Source organism: Dermacentor andersoni, chromosome 3 (assembly GCF_023375885.2).
Source record: "Dermacentor andersoni chromosome 3, qqDerAnde1_hic_scaffold, whole genome shotgun sequence".
NCBI classification, from domain to species: domain Eukaryota; kingdom Metazoa; phylum Arthropoda; class Arachnida; order Ixodida; family Ixodidae; genus Dermacentor; species Dermacentor andersoni.
In genome coordinates this window covers 187961380-187981508 of record NC_092816.1, presented here as the reverse complement: position 1 = coordinate 187981508, position 20129 = coordinate 187961380, and the positions used below count along the sequence as shown (strand labels likewise).

The following is a 20129-nucleotide window of genomic DNA, read 5'->3' as shown; positions in this document are numbered from 1 at the left end:
TTTGGCACGTAAAACCCCAAAATTTAATTTTTTTAATTGGTCCCCTGAGTTGCTAAGCAAGGCAATATCATCAACGAATCGCAAGTTACTAATGTATTCTCCATTAACTCTTATCCACAATTCTTCCCAATTCAGGTCTCTTAGTACCTCCTGTAAACACGCTCTGAATAGCATTGGAGAGATCGTATCTCCCTGCCTGACGCCTTCCTTTATTGGGATTTTGTTCCTTTCTTTATGGATGACTACGGTTGCTGTGGAGCTGCTATAGATATCTTTCAGCGTTTTTACATACGGCTCGTCTACACCCTGATTCCGTGATGCATCCATGACTGCTGAGGTTTCGACTGAATCAAACGCTTTCTCGTAATCAAGGAAACTATACATAAGGGTTGGTTATATTCGGCACATTTCTCTATCACCTGATTGATAGTGTGAATATGGTCTATTGTTGAGTAGCCTTTACGGAATCCTGCCTGGTCCTTTGTTTAACAGAAGTCTAAGGTGTTCCTGATTCTATTTGCGATTACCTTAGTAGATACTTTGTAGGAAACGCTCAGTAAGCTGATTGGTCTATAATTTTTTGAAGTTTTTGGCGTCCCCTTTCTTATGGATTAGGATTATGTTAGCGTTCTTCCAAGATCGTGGTACGCTCGAAGTCTTGAGGCATTGCGTATACAGGGTGGCCAGTTTTTCGAGAACAATCTGCCCGCCATCCTTCAACAAATCTGCGGTTACCTGATCCTCCCCAGGTGCCTTCCCCCTTTGCATAGTTCTCAAGGCTTTCTTTACTTCTTGCGGAGTTGCTTGTGGAATTTCAAATTCCTCTAGACTATTCTTTCTTCCATTATCATCTTGGGTGCCACTGGTACTGTATAAATCTTTATAGAACTCCTCAGTCACTTGAACTATCTCATCCATATTAGTAATGATATTGCCGGCTTTGTCTCTTAACGCATACATCTGATTCTTGCCTATTCCTAGTTTCTTCTACACTGATTTTGGGCTTCTTCCGTTCCTGAGAGCATGCTCAATTATATGCATGTTATACTTCCTTATGTCAGCTTTCTTACGCTTGTTGATTAACTTGGAAAGTTGTGCCAGTTCTATTCTAGCTGTAAGGTTAGAGGCTTTCATACATTGGCCTTTCTTGATCAGATTTTTCGTCTCCTGCGATAGCTTACTGGCATCCTGTCTAATGGAGTTACCCCCGACTTCTAGTGCACACTCCTTAATTATGCCCATAAGATTGTCGTTCATATCTTCAACACTAAGGTCCTCTTCCTGAGTTAAGGCCGAATACCTGTTCTGTAGCTTGATCTGGAATTCCTCTATTTTCCCTCTTACCGCTAACTCATTGATCGGCTTCTTATGTACCAGTTTCTTCCGTTCCCTCCTAAAGTCTAGGCTAATTCGAGTTCTTACCATCGTGTGGTCACTGCAGCGCATCTTGCCGAGCACGTCCACATCTTGTATGATGCCAGGGTTAGCACAGGGTATAAAGCCTATTTCTTTTCTAGTCTCGCTATTCGGGCTCCTCCCCGTCCACTTTCGGCTATCCCGCTTGCGGAAGAAGGTATTCATTATCCGCATGTTATTGTGTTCTGCAAACTTTACTCATAACTCTCCCCTGCTATTCCTAGAGCGTATGCCATATTCCCACCCCTGACTTGTCTCCAGCCTGCTTCTTGCCTACCGTGGCATTGAAGTCACCCATCAGTATAGTGTATCTTGTTTTCACTTTACCCATCGCAGATTCCACGTCTTCATAGAAGCTTTCGACTTCCTGGTCAGCATGACCGGATGTAGGGGCGTAGACCTGTACGACCTTCAATTTGTACCTCTTATTAAGTTTCACAACAAGACCAGCCACCCTCTCGTTAATGCTATAGAATTCCTGTATGTTACCAGCTATATCCTTATTATTCAGGAATCCGACTCCTAGTTCTCGTCTCTCCACTAAGCCCCGGTAGCACAGGACGTGCCCGCTTCTTAGCACTGTATATGCTTCTTTTGTCCTCCTAACTTCGCTGAGCCCTATTATATCCCATTTACTGCCTTCTAATTCCTCTAATAGCACTGCTAGACTCGCCTCACTAGCTAACGTGCTGGCGTTAAGCGTTGCCAGCTTCAGATTCCAATGGCGGCCTGTCCGGTGTGTCAGAGTGACACACCGGCGGCCTGTCCGCTGTGTCAGGTAAGTGTGCAGGTGAGCAAATTTAGTTCGAGCATCGGGTGGACAGGCTCCTTGTTTGTTGCAAGTAGCCGTTCGGACGTTGTATACTGTAACGGAGACGCCATGCTGACTTAAACAGGCTACTTTATTTAGCACATTCGTCGCCATCTTATGGTTTCTGTCACTTCGTCTTCCTCATCCTCTCCATGCATCCACAGATCTTCACTGGCGTACCGATGATGAAGATGATGGGCGTGGTTGGGAACTTTGAATATTGTCATCATCTTTCGCCAGATGATGATGAGAATACTCGCGGTCCTCTGTATTCTATTGTGACGTAGATGCACAGAGAGGTAGGGTTAGCACCACTTAAAGTATATTTAGACGCGTGTCGCTTCTTTTCATGTAGTTTGATTAGCACAAATCTGCGAGTCACCTATGAACCCGGTATAATTAACGCAACCTGTAGATAAAATAAGAACTTCTGTTGAACGCAGGCGCACACTTCCCGTGCGACCGTGGATGCGCGGTTGTCTTGGGTTCAGCGCACGTGACCGCGGCTTGGAAAATGTGGAGTGCCAATGACAAAAGTCCTGAGCAGAGAAGTCTAAATGCACAATAAGCCCTCGCCCCACCCCCTCCCCCATTTTCTTTCTCTGCTTTGACGAGGAAGCAATGTGGAAAGCTGCTAAATGTCATCCATGCGTTATTAATTAGACGTACTTGTCTGTACTCAAGACAGAATGATTCATTCGAGGTTCACACATACGTACCCACACATCCATTCTTTTTATCTGATTACTCACGTTTCTAAGTTTCAGAAATGCAATCATCTGCTAAAAAAACTTACGTGTCAGAATTGAGCTTATTGCCCGAACGACTAAGCTCTCCCCGATGAATGACAACAAGAAAAAAATATGACGCGCAAAACGCGCAACCGAGCCACTTTTCTGTTTCTGTGTGGGCATAAATTGTGCCCGCTCCACTGTCAGCGAGAAAGATAAGTATAGGCGCGTCTACGACCATCGACATTTATATCGATAAGGTTATCTAAGTCATTTTATCTCAGCCATTTATCTGTATGGCCGTCGCCTGGAATTCGTAGCATTGTAGAGGGCTTAGCGTTCGCGACTCGGCTGTCTCAAGCCGCTATTTGAGCACAGGGCCGCTATTTTGTAGCGATGCCTTATGCCTTATTCTATGCTATTCTTATCATCCACCACACACGGCCGCCTGATCCCATTGATAATGTGGGCAGACCGTCGCTCTGACCACTGGCCAAGCGCGAAAAGCCTGAAAAAGCATAGAATCGGAAAAGGCATCGCTACAACATGCCGGCCCAGATTTATGCGAGTTCACTGAGTGAAATCGCGACAACACACAGAGGTTCAGACAGTCACTGCACTGTTGCACTTACTCGTGTTCTGCATCAGCGCCACTGGCATTCCTCCTGGAACAAGAAGAGAAAATATGACGCTTAGTGTGTAAACAAAAAGGGGTTCTCTACCGCGGACTCAGCTAGCTAACCGCGCACTTGGTTACAAAACTAGCTCTGGCCGAGAGCGGCCCGCGAATGTGCCACTGTGGGCCAGAAAACGCGATGCAAAGTAAGGCTCACGCGTACACTCGCCCCAAGCGGCTCCCACGCAACAAGGGCGCCTCGCGAACTTGGGGGAGCAAGCAGACACACAACCTTTCTCTTTGAAATGCCACTTTACTCTCTACGACACAGGCTACTGTACACCGCCAGGGTCGTAAAACGCGGGACTCGAGGCGGAGGGAGATGCCTGCGGTCAGCGAAGGGGGGTTGAACCAGGGGTGGCGGCGAGGCTGCAGGCATGCAGCCCGCCGCTTGCGGGACTGTCTCCTCAATGTCTTCTAGGTACCTCGATTTCTTAGAAAAACATGGTCTTGTAGTGAAGGCGCAGTGTTCGTTGCTTACACTCGACCATCCTGCACGATCTCGTCCCGAGAGAGTCTCATCAGTCTGACTCGCTTTCGCACTCGCTGTCCGACGCCGATTTAAATTGTTTCATCTGGCTTGCATGGGCGCTCGCGACGTAGTCTGGCCGCGTCGATCCCTTCGATATTCGTAGGTTCGAGAAGCGGTATGTGTCCGCAGGCAGAACCTCTGTAACAATGTACGGGCCTCTGTGTTTAGGTTGCTTGCTCGTAGGCTGTCCTGTGTCCTTAACTGTTTGTGGCCACGGAGGCGGCGGTAGTCGATCACCATCTTGTATGCTCAATCCTTTCTTCTGTTGGAGAACAGGGCTGCTGTACTGGAAAATACTGTCGCGGATTAATCCACATGATTTCAGCTCATCGGTAATGTCCTTCAGTACCCGCCTTTCATAGTATGAGCTGCGGTATGGTTGCTGGAAAACCGGCTTGCTTCCAGGGAGCTCCACGATTTTCATTTCAGCGATGCCGGTGCACCCCAGTTCTTCGATTTGCACTGCACAACAATTATTATGCTTGTTAAGCAACACGCAGGGCTGTGTTTTCTCTTCTCCATAGACGATCGAGCCAACATTGCTGTCACTTCGGCTTATTAATTGAAGCACATGGGCCTCCTCATTGGCAGTCAGTAAAACTTGCTCTGGCATGTTGCAAGGAGCGGGTGTACAGTTGAGTATTTGACCTTGCTTCATGGGCAACTTGGCGTCGCTGTAGTTCGCACCCGGGTCACTGAAAACATCAGGTTCATCAAGGGAAGGCGTTCCTCACACAGACAGAACCGTCCGAGGGGCAGCCTCAACGCTTTCGCGACACTTGACGACCTCTCTCGGTCTTTCCAATTCTGCAACAAGACCTGCCAGCTCTTGTGCTTCCCTTTGGTTTAGTAAATGGGCACACCCACCACTACGGACCAGAAGCAAATCGGGCAAGTCAATCACGTTCGTACCAATGATGACGTCCGGTCCAACAAAGGCGTCGTCGCTGACTATGAAAAAGTGGACGGCGGGAAGACCAACATCATCGACGCGCACCCTTAAGTCTAGTTCGCCGAGGGATGACCGCTGTCCACCCACACCGCGTATGGCCGCTCCGGGAGGTGCCGTAAGCTCCCTGTTCAGCTGCACGGCAGGCGTCAGCTTGATCAAGCTCTCATCGGCACCCGTATCGAGAAGAGCGGGCATCCATTCGCCGTCAATGCAAACGCTTTTGTACACCCTCTTTGAAGGCGTGGTGCGTACAATATTGGTCACGTTCTCTGAGCGGCCCTGATTCGGACAAAATTTCGCGCTGTGCCCATCGTAATTGCACTTCGTGCAGTGAAGTGGGCGCCGTGGCTCAGAACACTGACGCGACAGGTGGCCCGTTTTTTGGCAGTTGTAACAATGTACTCCGTCCGCGTGTCGCACTCCTTCTCGCACGGTGCTGCTGCGTACAGCATCGTCTACTTCTGTTGACGAAGGAAATGGCTGGTGGCCACTGCTCGGTCGGCTTCTGCTGCCGAATCTTTGTGCTGATGGGAATTGCTTTTCGCGGCTTTCTGTAAAATTTTCATACGCTTTGATAGCTTGAAGCAACTCGTCCACACTTCTGTAGCTTCTGTCCCGCAGCGCGAAACTCATTTCAGTCGACCAGAGGCATCTGACAATCTCGGTAATTGTGTCCGGCAGACTTAGCTTGACCCTGGTGCACATTCGTTCCTTTTCTCTGACGTACTTCGTCACCTCCTCGTCACGACTCTGAACTCGTTCGGCCATTCTCCTCCATAAGTCCGGCAAGCTTTCTTCAATCACGAAGGCTGATTTAAATGCAGTTTCGAACTCTTGCCATGACTGATGCCTTGTTGCTGACGAGATTAGCCAATCCCTAGCGGGGCCCTGCAGCTTGAGGTGAATTGCAGTTAGGCGTTGTTGTTCAGACCAGTTGGCTAAGTCCGCAACGCGCGAAAATGTTTCCAGCCAACCTTCAGCACCGATTTGGGCGCTGTCCCCGTTAAAGCTTGGGATTGCGGTAGAGGGGTCCGGACTCACATGAACAGTCGTCGCTGTCGAGGGCGCATTCATCCTCTCCATCATGCGGGCCATTGCAGAGAGGGCCTCGGTGAGCTGTCCCAAGCTTGCGTTGCCCGGGCCTGAATCCAGCTGGAACGATGGTGTTGAGGAAGCAGGAGTAGAGCCGCCGAGCTCCCGAATCTCCTCCTGCAGTCGCGAAAGCTGGGCGACTTTTTCTTGGAGCTGGTCTGGTGCGCCGCGATCATTGCGTTGCCTGCTGTCTCGTTGGAGCTCGGTGGCTCTTGTCACCTCCTCAGCAGCGCGTGACTGGGCAGCAAGACGTGTGTTGTACGGATGTTCACCTTCCTGGCTCATCTTGACAGGCTTGTTGGGATTATCCCACTTCTGAGTGTAAACAAAAAGGGGTTCTCTACCGCGGAATCAGCTAGCTAACCGCGCACTTGGTTACAAAACTAGCTCTGGCCGAGAGCGGCCCGCGAATGTGCCACTGTGGGCCAGAAAACGCGATGCAAAGTAAGGCTCACGCGTACACTCGCCCCAAGCGGCTCCCACGCAACAAGGGCGCCTCGCGAACTTGGGGGAGCAAGCAGACACACAACCTTTCTCTTTGAAATGCCACTTTACTCTCTACGACACAGGCTACTGTACACCGCCAGGGTCGTAAAACGCGGGACTCGAGGCGGAGGGAGATGCCTGCGGTCAGCGAAGGGGGGTTGAACCAGGGGTGGCGGCGAGGCTGCAGGCATGCAGCCCGCCGCTTGCGGGACTGTCTCCTCAATGTCTTCTAGGTACCTCGATTTCTTAGAAAAACATGGTCTTGTAGTGAAGGCGCAGTGTTCGTTGCTTACAAGTGTTTGTATAGGTGAAGTATTGACGCTCCGCTGTTGTGCCAAATTGTCCATCGGCAGAAAATCCAAGTCGCCACCAACGGCTTCTAATTATGGTTAGAAATAGATAGATATCTCAAATTGCCCCTTCCACCATAATACCGTTTTTAATCAGAGATACCTAAATTATATGGGCTGTTTCTTTTTGCGCTAAACGCAATTTTATAACATCGTCTGTGGCAGATAGCATAATTATATTCCCTGGGCTACACCACTCAGAGGTGGGCATTACATACATGAAAAATCCAGATGCATAATCGACTAACTAACAAAATTTACCAAATAACTTTTTTAGCTAGCCAGTTTACGGCACATGCCATTTGCAAATGGCAGTCGATGAGTACGCGGAGAGCATAGACTTGGAACAAGTTTTCCGGATGACACCAGGCAGATTGGAGATATTGATTCTCATTGTGTGCGGCGAAATACGTGGCGAATCGAAGAATTTTGGCCTCACTGTGTAAAAGTGATGTCAGCAAGTTGCACAAAAGTGCATTTTTAACTGACGTTTGATGGCGCTTATATCGAAACCGGCGGCATCCTCAGAATTGTTCCAAGCGGATGCGCCTTGCATACTCCTTGGCTACAATTCGTAAATTCCAATGCATGCGGTAGAGTATTTAGTTAAAAACCTAGTTGTAATTATGTTAAGTCGATAATGCATCTGAATTTCTCTTGTAAATCATGTCTGACTCTTCCAGTAATACAGCTCAAGCACAAGAATTATGCTAGCTGTCACAGCCGATGTGATGCCGCTCCTTCTCTCTTAAATACACAACCCTCAAAAAATCTCAGTACACTTCCACTCTGTGAAGAAGGAAGAACGGCGAAGCTGTGTATGTGGCTGCCCCTTAATGGCGAACTGCACCACCGCCGCGGGTAGGCCCGGCATTGCAATATCTTCGGGATCGGCCCACGTATGGGGAGTGCTTAACGCTTGCTTCTCCGCCGCGGCTCGGCCCGGCATTGCACTGTCTTCGGAATCGGCCCAGGTATGGGTAGTGCTTAACGCTTTTCTTCTCCGCCGCGTCTCGGGCCGGCATTGCACTGTCTTCGGAATCGGCCCACGTATGGGGAGCGCTTAACGCTTGGTTCTCCGCCGCAGATCGGCCCGGCATTGCACTGTCTTCAGGGTCGGCCCACGTATGGGGAGTGCTTACCGCTTGCTTTTCTCCGCCGCCGCTCGGCCCGGCATTGCACTATCTTCGGCATCGGCCCACTTATGGGGAGTGCTTAAGCCTGCTTCTCCTCCGCCGCGGCTCGGCCCGGCATTGCACTGTCTTCAGGATCGGCCCAGGTATGGGTAGTGCTTAACGCTTGCTTCTCCGCCGCGTCTCGGGCCGGCATTGCACTGTCTTCGGAATCGGCCCACGTATGGGGAGCGCTTAACGCTTGGTTCTCCGCCGCAGATCGGCCCGGCATTGCACTGTCTTCAGGGTCGGCCCACGTATGGGGAGTGCTTACCGCTTGCTTTTCTCCGCCGCCGCTCGGCCCGGCATTGCACTATCTTCGGCATCGGCCCACTTATGGGGAGTGCTTAAGCCTGCTTCTCCTCCGCCGCGGCTCGGCCCGGCATTGCACTGTCTTCAGGATCGGCTCACGTATGGGGAGTGCTTAACGCCCGCTTTTCCTCCGCCGCGGCTCGGCCCGGCATTGCACTGTCTTCAGGGTCGGCCCACGTATGGGGAGTGCTTACCGCTTGCTTTTCTCCGCCGCCGCTCGGCCCGGCATTGCACTGTCTTTGGAATCGGCCCACGTATGGGGAGTGCTTAACGCCTGCTTCTCCTCCGCCGCGTTTCGGCCCGGCATTGCACTGTCTTCGGGATCGGTCCACGTATGGGGAGTGCTTAACGCTTGCTTTTCTCCGCCGCGGCTCGGCCCGGCATTGCACTGTCTTTGGAATCGGCCCACGTATGGGGAGTGCTTAACGCCTGCTTCTCCTCCACCGCGGCTCGGCACGGCATTGTACTATTTTGGGATCGGCCCACGTATGGGGAGTGCTTAACGCCTGCTTCTCCTCCGCCGCGGCTCGACCCGGCATTGCACTGTCTTCGGGATCGGCCCACGTATGGGGAGTGCTTAACGCCTGCTTCTCCTCCGCCGCGGCTCGGCCCGGCATTGCACTGTCTTCGGGATCGGCCCACGTATGGGGAGTGCTTAACGCCTGCTTCTCCTCCACCGCGGCTTGGCACGGCTTTGCTCTGTCTTCGGGATCGGCCCACGTATGGGGAGTGCTTAACGCCTGCTTCTCCTCCGCCGCGGCTCGACCCGGCATTGCACTGTCTTCGGGATCGGCCCACGTATGGGGAGTGCTTAACGCCTGCTTCTTCTCCGCCGCGGCTCGGCCCGGCATTGCACTGTCTTCGGGATCGGTCCACGTATGGGGAGTGCTTAACGCCTGCTTCTCCTCCACCGCGGCTCGGCACGGCTTTGCTCTATCTTCGAGATCGGCCCACGTATGGGGAGTGCTTAACGCCTGCTTCTCCTCCGCCGCGTTTCGGCACGGCATTGCACTATCTTCGGGATCGGCCCACGTATGGGGAGTGCTTAACGCCTGCTTCTCCTCTGCCGCGGCTCGGCCCGGCATTGCACTGTCTTCGGGATCGGTCCACGTATGGGGAGTGCTTAACGCCTGCTTCTCCGCCGCGTTTCGGCACGGCACTGCACTATCTTCGGGATCGGCCCACGTATGGGGAATTTTTTTTGCTTACCACAATGACACAAAACTTCCTCGGATGGTAGGGGTATACAGCTTCTCTATAAAAAGCTAAATAACGCGAGAATCTATGCATATGTCGCATTTGCTCGGAAAGGTATTGCATGTTGCCGTTGTTATGACATGAGTTTAACATTCGTGGCTCACTTGTCAAATCGATAAACTGCAGCACTGCTGTGGCACGCATGCCGAGACCTTCCTTAAACCATCAAAGAGGGTGAAACGGAATGCGTTGTGCAAAAGTGCAACTAATTTCAGATTGTGTAAATGTAGTGTAACGAAACGTGGATTTATAAAAAGATAGTTACTCAAAAAATTATACGATGTGTAGTCGCCACAATAACTCAGTCGTCACGGCGTTGTTCTGCTGCCGATCAGGCGCTGGCAGGTTGCATTCCCAGCCGCATTTCGATGAGGGGTGAAATGCGAAAGCACTCGTGTACTTAGATTTAGATGCAAGTTAAAGAAATCCATGTTGTGAAATTTACTCTCTCCTAAAGTGACTCTGACAGCTTCAAAGCTGTTTTGAGACATTCAATCGAATGAATAAATAAACCTTCTAAAATTATAAACTGGCTCATGAAGGTTAAATAAAACAATAGTGAAAGCGTCAGGCCTTTTTATGTGGCTGCAGACAACGTGCAAATGACAGAATGCTTCGCTTATTTTGCAACTCGGTGCATGTTCACTTGGACTTTAACGACGGCGCTGTCTGCAGCGCCTGTAGTGTGCCGCTGTTCCAATTAGCGCGATGGTCAAAAAGAAAGTGCAACAGATGTTGTAGCGGGGTGACTGCCCGCAGCACTCACTCGTTTACGACTGGGCTTGCGCTGTTGCTACTACTGCTGTTTCCGCCGTCGGAGTCGATGTTGTACCTGATGACCGTGCCGTGGGCCATGGTCGCTGGACCTGCTCCTGTCTTGCTTCTGCGTCGTCTACACGAGCAGAGATTCCCTGCAGGTGCCAAAGGCGACGATGTGTAGGCGTAGCTGAGTCGTTGCAAACGTTATGAACAACTAGGAGACATAGAGGGGCTAGGTTGTTGCTGGCTTGATGAAACATGGTCATCACGGCGCGTTTGGAGGACAGGACACAGAAATAATACGTCGGCGACTCGCCTCTCTGCATTCTTTGAGTGTCCTGCCCTGAAAACGCTCCATTATAACCATGTTACATCTACATATGTACAACGGCAGCAAGATGGGACTGTTTATTAGCTTGTTACAGTGTACAGCTACTGCGAAAGATTGTGTGGACCGTGCTGAGGGATCAGAGTAGCGCATTCAATAGGGCTAGTTCGTTGTCTTGTTCATCCAAGATGTGCCATAACACACGGGTTGTGATAGGTAAAAACAGAGACGAGAGAACAGGGAACTCGCTTTACGCGATGTGCGATATTAGCAGACGGCAAAGAAACTATCTAGGCAAACTGTCGCAAAAAGCAAGCTAGAAAGGAGAAAAGAGGATGTCACAAGCAGAAACTAGTACATAAAAACCAAATGGCGATACTTGTTTCAGATATACAGAGTCGTATAGGAACGCAGAAAAGCTCCGCCTTATAAATGTTGTTTATCATTAAAGTGATCACGAATTTCCAATACCTGGTCGAAAGAACTGTGCCAAAGGTTGAGCGACTCAGGTTGGTCGGTTTCATATCATGGTCTCTTGACGAAACTTATATGGTAGATATTGCGAAGATTCTGGACAGGAGACCTCTACGACAAAATAAAGGTATGGAACCAATTGTTCGGGCCCGTCCTAAATTGTTCTCGTATTCATCGCAAAACATGAGGGTAGAGGATGCACACGACCCGCCTCCTACGTCACCCTTTAGGAGTTTAACACACTGGATACCGTATTGGAAAAGCAACCAGTCCGAACTACTGAACTTAGCTCTTTCCCACATGTTCTGTCACAGAAATCTATTTCTATATACCAAATGGCAATTAATCAGAACGAAAATTAATCTGTGTAACGCGATTAAGCACATGAAACTGAGGTACTGCTCGAAGATACCTTTCAGTGACGTGACTTTGTAGGTGCTGAGCGCAAGGCATTTTCGTCATCCATGCTTGAAGAAACCTTATCAAGCAGTGCTTCCAGTATGTAGCGCTATGTGCATACAGATAGAACATGACGGCATGAAAACGCCGGTCACAGTGGCCTGGTATTGCGAAGTGAAAAATGTGAAGCGTGCACGACGCTAAGCGCAGTCGCTAAAACGCGTCGTATCAGCAAGATCAGCATTTACGTCGCTCGAATTGTGCGGCCTCGTGCACTCTGCCGGTGGCGCGCAGTTCGGTCACTTGATTGAGAACGTTTGGGCAAAGATACGACATTTGTGTGTAGTGATTGGTGTAAGTGCATATCGTATGGATTGTACAGAAGGACTTCGTATCATGGCCGTGGTGCTTGCAGTATTCGGCAGGCAACTAAAAATTATTTCGTGTATTTGTAACATTTACATTTACGTTTAGTCACACTGCACGTATCCGCAAATCCTCAGGCTTCGACTCCGCGTGAGTGATAGTTGTGGCGTCACATGTTTTAAATATCCGCAAGAGAAGTGGAGAATACTTATGGGGGAAGCGGTGTGGCAAAGAGACACAATCTCACTGTATGCTTAGAAGAAATATTCAAGCTGTTAGACTGGGAAGGATTAGCACCGGTGATCGCCGCCGAATATCTCAACGACCTTCAGGTTGCCGATGACATTGTCCTGTTCAGCAACGCCGGGGACTCATTGCAACAGTTGATAGAGAATTTTAACTGAGAAAGTGTAAGAGTAGGTTGAGTATTATTATGCATAAGACAATGGTAAAGTTGAATAACCCGTCAAGCGAACAAGGCTTGATCATCGGCAGTCAGTCTCTACAGTGTGATCAGGGGTAAGTTTATCTAAGTCAGTTACAGAAAACCCTGATCATGAGAAGAAAATTTACAGAATGAAAATGGGTATTATCAAATTATGACTCGCAGCTCAATGGTGTCGTTGAAAAAAAAAGTGTACAATAATTTCATTCACATCAGGTACTATCATAACCTGGAGGTTAATAATGAAGCTCTAGATCAACTTTGTGGGGTCCCTTTGGACCCCCTTCTCCGTTTCACGCGTGACTTGGGCCATTCGCCAGTGCGATCGCTGGGGACACGCAGTTCGAGCCTTATATTGCATAGCGTACATCAACCGCGGCCGCTGGCGCCGGCGCGATGCGGAGCCCGCTGCTTGCGCGCGCCCCTCACGTTACAGCGCGTGTAGGAACAGCGCCTGAGGAGCGGGCCCCTCTCGTGGGCTTCTCTCTCCTTCAGCATCGGAGGTGACCTTTGGTGCTCTTGGCTGTACCTCACTTGGTCCCGCACGCTTCCGAGCAAGGCGGCTCCCTTGGCGTGTGTCGAACCTGCTCGGAAGAGTCGATGCGGCGGAGCAGACTTCCCGGGAGCTTTGGCCCGTAGTCTGCGACTGCCACCCTAGTGGCTTTTGTACATGAGAGGGAATAAACCCCCTATTCGTTTGTACCACGGCGGGAGTCGTCTCTTCGCCTTGCCGCTGAGTCGGCGAACCCGCCGCGGCGCCCCTTTGCGTGCGCTGCGGAGTGGGGGACGAGCTACGTGTCTCCGTAAACCTTAGCTAGCCGGGTACGGGCGCGTTAGCCTGAACCTCCACAACTTAAGGACAGCCCCCCTCCCTCTCCGCCCCCCCTAAAAAAAAACGCTATATGTTTTTCGCAACGCTAAAGGGACACTAAAGACACATTTAAGTCCAGCTAAAGTGATACATCTATGGCGGAGGACGCACCAGGCATCAATATCATCGCGAAGAATGGTTTAGTAATTGAGAAATTGAGGTAAATGCCGTACACGATTTGCGACTCATCAGGGACATTCCAGGGCCATTTAAATTTAAGTACTAGCCCTATGATGAAGGCACTCCTCATTTTTATTTCTGTCGCCAGTACTCAATTTCTCCTTATGAAAGAAAGATAGTTGCATTGCGTTATGAAACGGAAAAAACTGCCACTTGTGCGTTATATGGAATCTTTAAAAAAATAACACATTGACGTTATCCTTGACAACGACGCGGGCGGCCGAAAGGTTTCGTTATCGCTCGACTCTGCAACGCCCGCGCTTTCGCGTTTCAGGGGTTTCGTTATCGCGTAGTGCTGCGCTGGTTTTGCTGGCTCGCGAAACTCCGACATAATGCAAGTAGCGGAGGATTCCAGGTCTATGTGATGTCGCGGGATACCCTAACGGTCCACGCCACCTACCGGTCCATGCCACTTGCTAATAAACATAAAGGTCGACTTTCATCAGCTAACAACTTCTTATTGCCTAAAATTAGAACGAGTTGTTGTAAATTCACTTCGGCGTTGTACCGACGTCCCTCAGGAACTGCATTCGAACTGACATAAATCTGTTTCCTAGCAAAGGCAGTTTTAAAAAGCATTTATTATCATATTTAGTTAATCTCTGACTACTGTAATGTAGTTTCGAATGTTTTGTTTGCTTCATTTTGGTACCAAACTATCTGTACAACGTTTCACCATATCTCAGTTTACTTTTTTTTTGTATGAGTACTTGTTACAATTCTGCCTCTTTGCTACAGTTCACTTAACTGATTTGTTTTGTTTTTAATTTAGTACAATATGTATTTCTGTGCAGCCTTATACCAAGTTTTCAGGTAACTTGTTTTCCTGCTCTAGTACATGTTAACAATTCTATACCTCACTGCTGTATCTACATTTAGTTCTTTTTTTACATGGTACTGCAGACCTTTTTGGTCCAAGCAGGAAGAGTAAATGCAAAGAAGGAATACAATGCATTGTACAAACAGCAATGTAGATATATGTTAAAATGCATGCATGTAGAAATAAAACACTTCCAAATACATATACAGATCTGCCACCTCCAAAAGGATCACAATGCAAGTGGCAAAAATCTCTCTATTACAGGTTACAAAATATCATTAAGGGCCTTTTTAAGTTCCCCACGTGAAAAGCTCTTCAAGTAGTCAACTACAGTCAGTCATTGTTTTTCGGGAAAAATGAGAACTCGTGGGAATTTGTGTTTGCGAAATGAGGAGTAAAGCTCGTGTTTTGCGGGTTAAAGCCGGCGTGACATATGATGTGGCCGGGATGCCGAGCTTTCCATGCAACAAGGAGTGCAAAAATTCTATCCTCGCTATTTTTCTTCTGGTACAGAGAAGTTTTATTTGAGTAATTTTCATGAGGAGAGATTGAGTCAGAATTCCTGAATTTTTTGTAGATGCTTCGCACAGCGCGCTTTTGAACTTTCTGAATCAGTGCAGTGTCTTTTTCGTGTGATGATCCCACACCACGGCGGCATACTCAAGTTTCGGCCTAACAATAGATTCATAAGCTAATTTCGTCACACTGGCAGGTGGCCCCCTTAACTCGTGTCTTAAGAAGACGAGTTTTTTTTCAGGGCAGATATGGTTATAAAGCAAATGTGATCACTCCAAGTAAGCTCGTTGTTAATAATTACGCCTAAATATTTGTATTTTGTGACCTGAGTCATAGGTGTAGTGTTAAGGGTGTAGTTAAACATAAGAGGCATCTTCTTGGTGATGCTCATAAATACTGTTTTCTCAGATTCAGTGACATCCCCCATTTGTTTCCTGATTTGTTTAGTTTTTAATTTGTACAAGAAGTAATTCTGTATATTATTATATCGTGTTTCAGTTCTGTTGCTGTGTTGTGTTTCGTTGACGACTTTACACATTTGCTGCATTTGCATGAAGCTTGTTTTGCTCTTTTTAATAAGAACAGGAACACCCCTTACAGCCTTGAGCTTTGGGACCTCCTCCTGTATATTTTGTTGCAGTGCTTTTATTTTCTTGCGTAAATGAATAAAATTTTATTTGCTTCTGATATGCGAAAATCCAGTATTAACGAGATGCGCATGCGCATCTCGTTAATGCACAGCTGCACCGCGCACAGCTGCACAGCGTTAATGCACAGCTGCGACGCACTGCAGCGCGTCACAGCTGTTTCATTCAGTGCACATTCATGTGTGTCGTTTGTCCAGCTTGCAAACGGGTTCCAACGCGCAAGTGGTAATCTCTGCGTGCCCAAATACACAGTGCCACGCTGTACCCCTGTAGCAAGTAGGTGACGCCCCCTCGGACATAATCTTGGTTCACCCGCCAAGCTCGGCGGCCTGCTATAGCTCGGCAGGCAACAGTGGTCACCCGCACCACAATAAACACCGACGAGCACGGCAGCTCGCCGGTCAGTAATCTTTCAGCACCACCACGCTGAGAAGCCCTCCCTTGTTCACGACCCGGGGTGGATCGTGACACTGGCGACGAGGATGGGATCCTCGTGACTCTAGCGACGAAGCTGGCGACGAGTACCTACGGAGCGTCGCACGCCGCCGCGAGCGGCGAAACACCGCCCCCCGTTGCTGTCGCCATGCCGCTGTACGGAAGGCTCGAGCCGTTCGAGGGAGATGGGTCCGCCTGGCAAATTTACGAGGAGCAAGTCCACGTGTTCTTCCGGGCAAACGACACACCCGAGGCCAAACAGCGGGACATTTTCCTGGCCAGCTGCGGGACCCGCGTCTTCAGCCTCTTGCTCGACCTTCTGAAGCCAGCCACGCCGCACGTTAAGACGCTGGGTGAGCTGCTTGCCATACTGCGCTCGCATTTTAACCCAGCACCGTCCACACTAATGGAGCGCTTCCGCTTCAACAACCGGAGCCGCCGGGAAGGAGAGACCCTCGGGCAATTCGTTGCTGCGCTACGAGGGTTAGCGAGTGCCTGCGCCTTCGGGGACCAACTGGACTCGCTGCTCCGGGACCGTTTCGTCTGCGGAATCAACAACCCCGCCATGCAGACGCGACTCCTGGAGCTTCCCGACCCGTCGCTGGACGACGCCGTGAAGGCAGCGCTGGCAATGGAAGCTGCCGCCAAGGACGCCGGCGAGATTTCCCGTGCGACTGGCTCACCGTCGGCGGAAGCGGCGGTCAACAAATTCGCGACAAAGGGCAGTACCTGCGGTCGCTGTGGTGGTGCCCACTCCCCTTCACAGTGCCAGTTCTCTCAAGCACAATGCTTTACGTGCGGGAAAACTGGGCACCTGGCACGTGTATGCCGAAGTGGTAGGACGAACAGCAAGCAGCAGCCGGATTCAAGCCCAGGTACAACACAAGCCCGCGGCCAGGGTAGCCGTCGCAAGGGTACGCGGCGGAGGCATGCGGCAGCAAGCTCAAGCTCTTCCGCGGCCAGGCTCCACGTCGGGGCCGAGGACCCGCTGATTTTCGACATGTGGCACACAGGCTTTGTACCGTCGTCTGTGCCGCCATACATGCTGACCGTCGAAATCTGCGGGCACCCCATTTCCATGGAGCTGGACACGGGGGCCAGCGTGTCTGTAATGGCCGGGAAGCTCTTCAAGCAGACTTTCCCCGGCGTGTCCGTCGAGGCTTCGGGCGTGATGCTGCGCAGCTACTCCGGGCAACTCTCCCAGGTCCAGGGTCAGGCACAGGTCAGCGTTCGCTTTGGCGACAGGGAGGCAACCCTTCCCCTTTACTTAACGAAGGGGTCGTCGCCGACGCTGCTGGGCCGAAACTGGATTCATGCATTGGGCGTTCGTCTGCCACAGTACCAGAAAGCCAGCCTGCATGTGGTGCAAGACGTCCCCAGCCTCCTGACCCAGTTCAAGTCCCTGTTCTAGCCAGGGGTGGGCACATTTGCCGGCACGACGGCTGGAATCTATGTACCTGAGGGAGCCCGGCCACGCTTTTTCAAGCCTCGCCCACTGCCGTTCGCCCTGAAGGACGGGGTTACCCAGGAGCTGCAACGGTTGCAGCGAGAGGGCATCCTGGTGCCCGTAAAGACATCTGAATGGGCCGCTCCCATCGTGCCAGTCCTCAAGCGAGATGGCAGTGTCAGAATCTGCGGGGATTTCAAAGTTACCATCAACCCCGTCGCTACCGTCGAGAAGTACCCGCTGCCCCGGATTGAAGATCTCTGGTCCGCATTGTCCGGTGGACAGAAGTTTACCAAGCTTGACCTCAGAGATGCTTACCAGCAGCTGGTGCTGCAGGATGCCTCCCGGAAGTATGTCACTATATCGACAACTTTGGGACTCTTTCAGTACACGCGCTTACCGTTTGGCGTGGCCTCAGCCCCAGCCATATTCCAGAGGGAGATGGACAACCTCTTCAGGGGCATGACGCACGTGGCGGTGTACTTGGACGACATCCTGGTTACTGGCAGCGACGACGGGGACCACCTGCAGAACCTGCACAACGTCTTGGCACGACTACAGGACGCCGGCCTCAAGCTCAAGCTGGAAAAGTGTGTTTTCCTAGCCCCCAGCGTTGAGTACTTGGGACATATCATTTCCCAGGCAGGCCTAGCCCCGGCTCCCCGCAAAGTTGATGCGGTACTCAAGGCACCTAAGCCCCAGAACAAGAAGGAGCTTCAGAGCTACCTGGGCCTCATCAACTTCTACAGGAGTTTTCTGCCGAACCTGTCGCAGCATCTACAGCCGCTCCATCTTCTGCTTCGAGATGGTCAGCAATGGGTCTGGAAGAAGGAGCAGGACCAGGCCTTCCAGCGCAGCAAGGAGCTAATCACCAAGGCTCCAGTGCTGGTGCATTTCGATCCTGCTAAGCCTGTAGTCCTTACCGTAGATGCGTCGCCGTACGGTGTGGGAGCCGTCCTGGCACACCGGGACAAAGATGGCCAGGAACACCCTGTGTCGTTTGCTTCCCGACGGCTTCATGCTGCAGAACAACGTTACAGCCAGCTGGACAAGGAAGGTTTGGCCCTCATGTTCGGTGTCGAACGCTTCCACCAGTACCTTTGGGGCCGGAAGTTTGAGGCGGTCACAGACCACAAGCCGCTGTTGGGGCTGCTGGGGCCTGACAAGGCAGTTCCTGTGCAGGCATCGCCTCGAGTGGTACGCTGGGCCTTGAGGCTGGCAGCTTACAGCTACCAGCTGGTTTACCGTCCGGGAAAGGACCTGGGACCTGCTGATGCCCTGAGCCGCCTGCCCCTGCCAGAGGTGCCTGATGCTGTTCCAGAACCTGCTGAAGTGTTCATGCTGGAACACGCGTACCCGGAGGTGCTCTCCAGATCTGCGGTATCTCAAGCGACCAGCCGGGACCCAGTCCTGTCTCAGGTGGTCAAGGCGGTGTCCCGTGGAGAGGAATTGGTGCAGCAGGCCTATAGCCACAAGGCCGCTGAGCTGAGCTTGCAGCAGCGCTGCCTACTGTGGGGTTCGAGGGTGGTGATCCCACAAAGTCTCCGGTCCAGGGTTCTGCAGTTGCTGCACGCGGGTCATCCAGGGATAGAAAAGACTAAGATGGTGGCCCGGTCCCATGTTTGGTGGCCTGGCCTGGACCAAGACATCGTGCATTTGGTGCAGAGCTGCCAAATCTGCCAGGAGAATCAGCGAGCCTCGCGTCGTGTGGAAATCACCCCCTGGCCGTTTCCACAGAGACCCTGGTCCCGCCTACATGTGGATTTTTGGGGACCCTTCAAGAGCCATTACTTCCTGGTGGTGGTGGACGCCTTTACAAAGTGGGTAGAGGTTATACCCGTCACCACCCCATCAGCAGGCGCGACCATTGCAGCGCTACGACAGGTCTTCCCCGCCCAGGGGTTGCCAGATGTCATCGTGTCCGACAATGGTCCTGCTTTCGCCAGCGCAGAGTACCTGGCCTGGCTGACGAAAAACGGAATCCGCCGGATGATGGTTCCACCGTACCACCCTGCTTCAAATGGTGCAGCCGAGCGGGTGGTGCAAACCATCAAAGACAAGCTCAAGAAGAGCCAGACTGGGGATTTCCGGACGCAGATTGCTCGGATACTATTCCAGTACCGGACCACACCTCACGATGTCACTGGCCGTGCCCCCTGTGAGCTCCTGCTGGGTCGGATGGTCAAGAAACCCTTGCACGTCTTGCATCCGGACCTCCGATCCACAGTGCTTTTGAAGCAGCTGAAGCAGAAGCTGGCTGCTGACCAAGGATGCCGTCCCGGGCCTTTGCCAGAGTCGGGAGCTCCAGTTTTCGCCAGGAACTTCCGTCCTGGCTCACCCTGGTCTGCCGGACAGGTGGTGTCTCCTGCCAGCGCCTCATCGCTGCTCGTCCGCATGCCAGATGGGGCCATGTGGCATAGACACGCCGACCATGTCAGACCTCGCCTCGGGACCTGGCCAGCACCCTCAACTGCCACTGAGTTCCAGCCCGCAGGAGGACTAGCGGCAGCACCAGTCGCTTCCAGTGGAGTACCACCTACCTCGGAGGCGGCAACCGTAGCCAGTGGTGCGGCACCCGTGGGACCGGTGTCAAGCCCGGCACCACTCGCAATGCCGACCACTACGGACCCCCCGGATGGAGCGAGGCTGGCCCAG

The 20129-nt window shown here is 51.4% G+C and overlaps 1 protein-coding gene across 1 annotated transcript in view; it reads right to left on the bottom strand.

Moving 5' to 3' along the window:
- The window catches only part of LOC140216503 (uncharacterized), a 29904-nt gene extending 19211 nt beyond the window's left edge, over positions 1 to 10693 (bottom strand). Inside the window, exons 1-2 of the mRNA XM_072286836.1 lie at positions 10554 to 10693; positions 3591 to 3623 (exon numbers count right to left, since the gene is read on the bottom strand). Coding sequence (XP_072142937.1) covers positions 3591 to 3623; positions 10554 to 10642 — 122 coding nt within the window. The 5' untranslated portion in view covers positions 10643 to 10693. The remainder of the gene's footprint in view (positions 1 to 3590; positions 3624 to 10553) is intronic.
- Positions 10694 to 20129: the final 9436 nt, after the last annotated feature.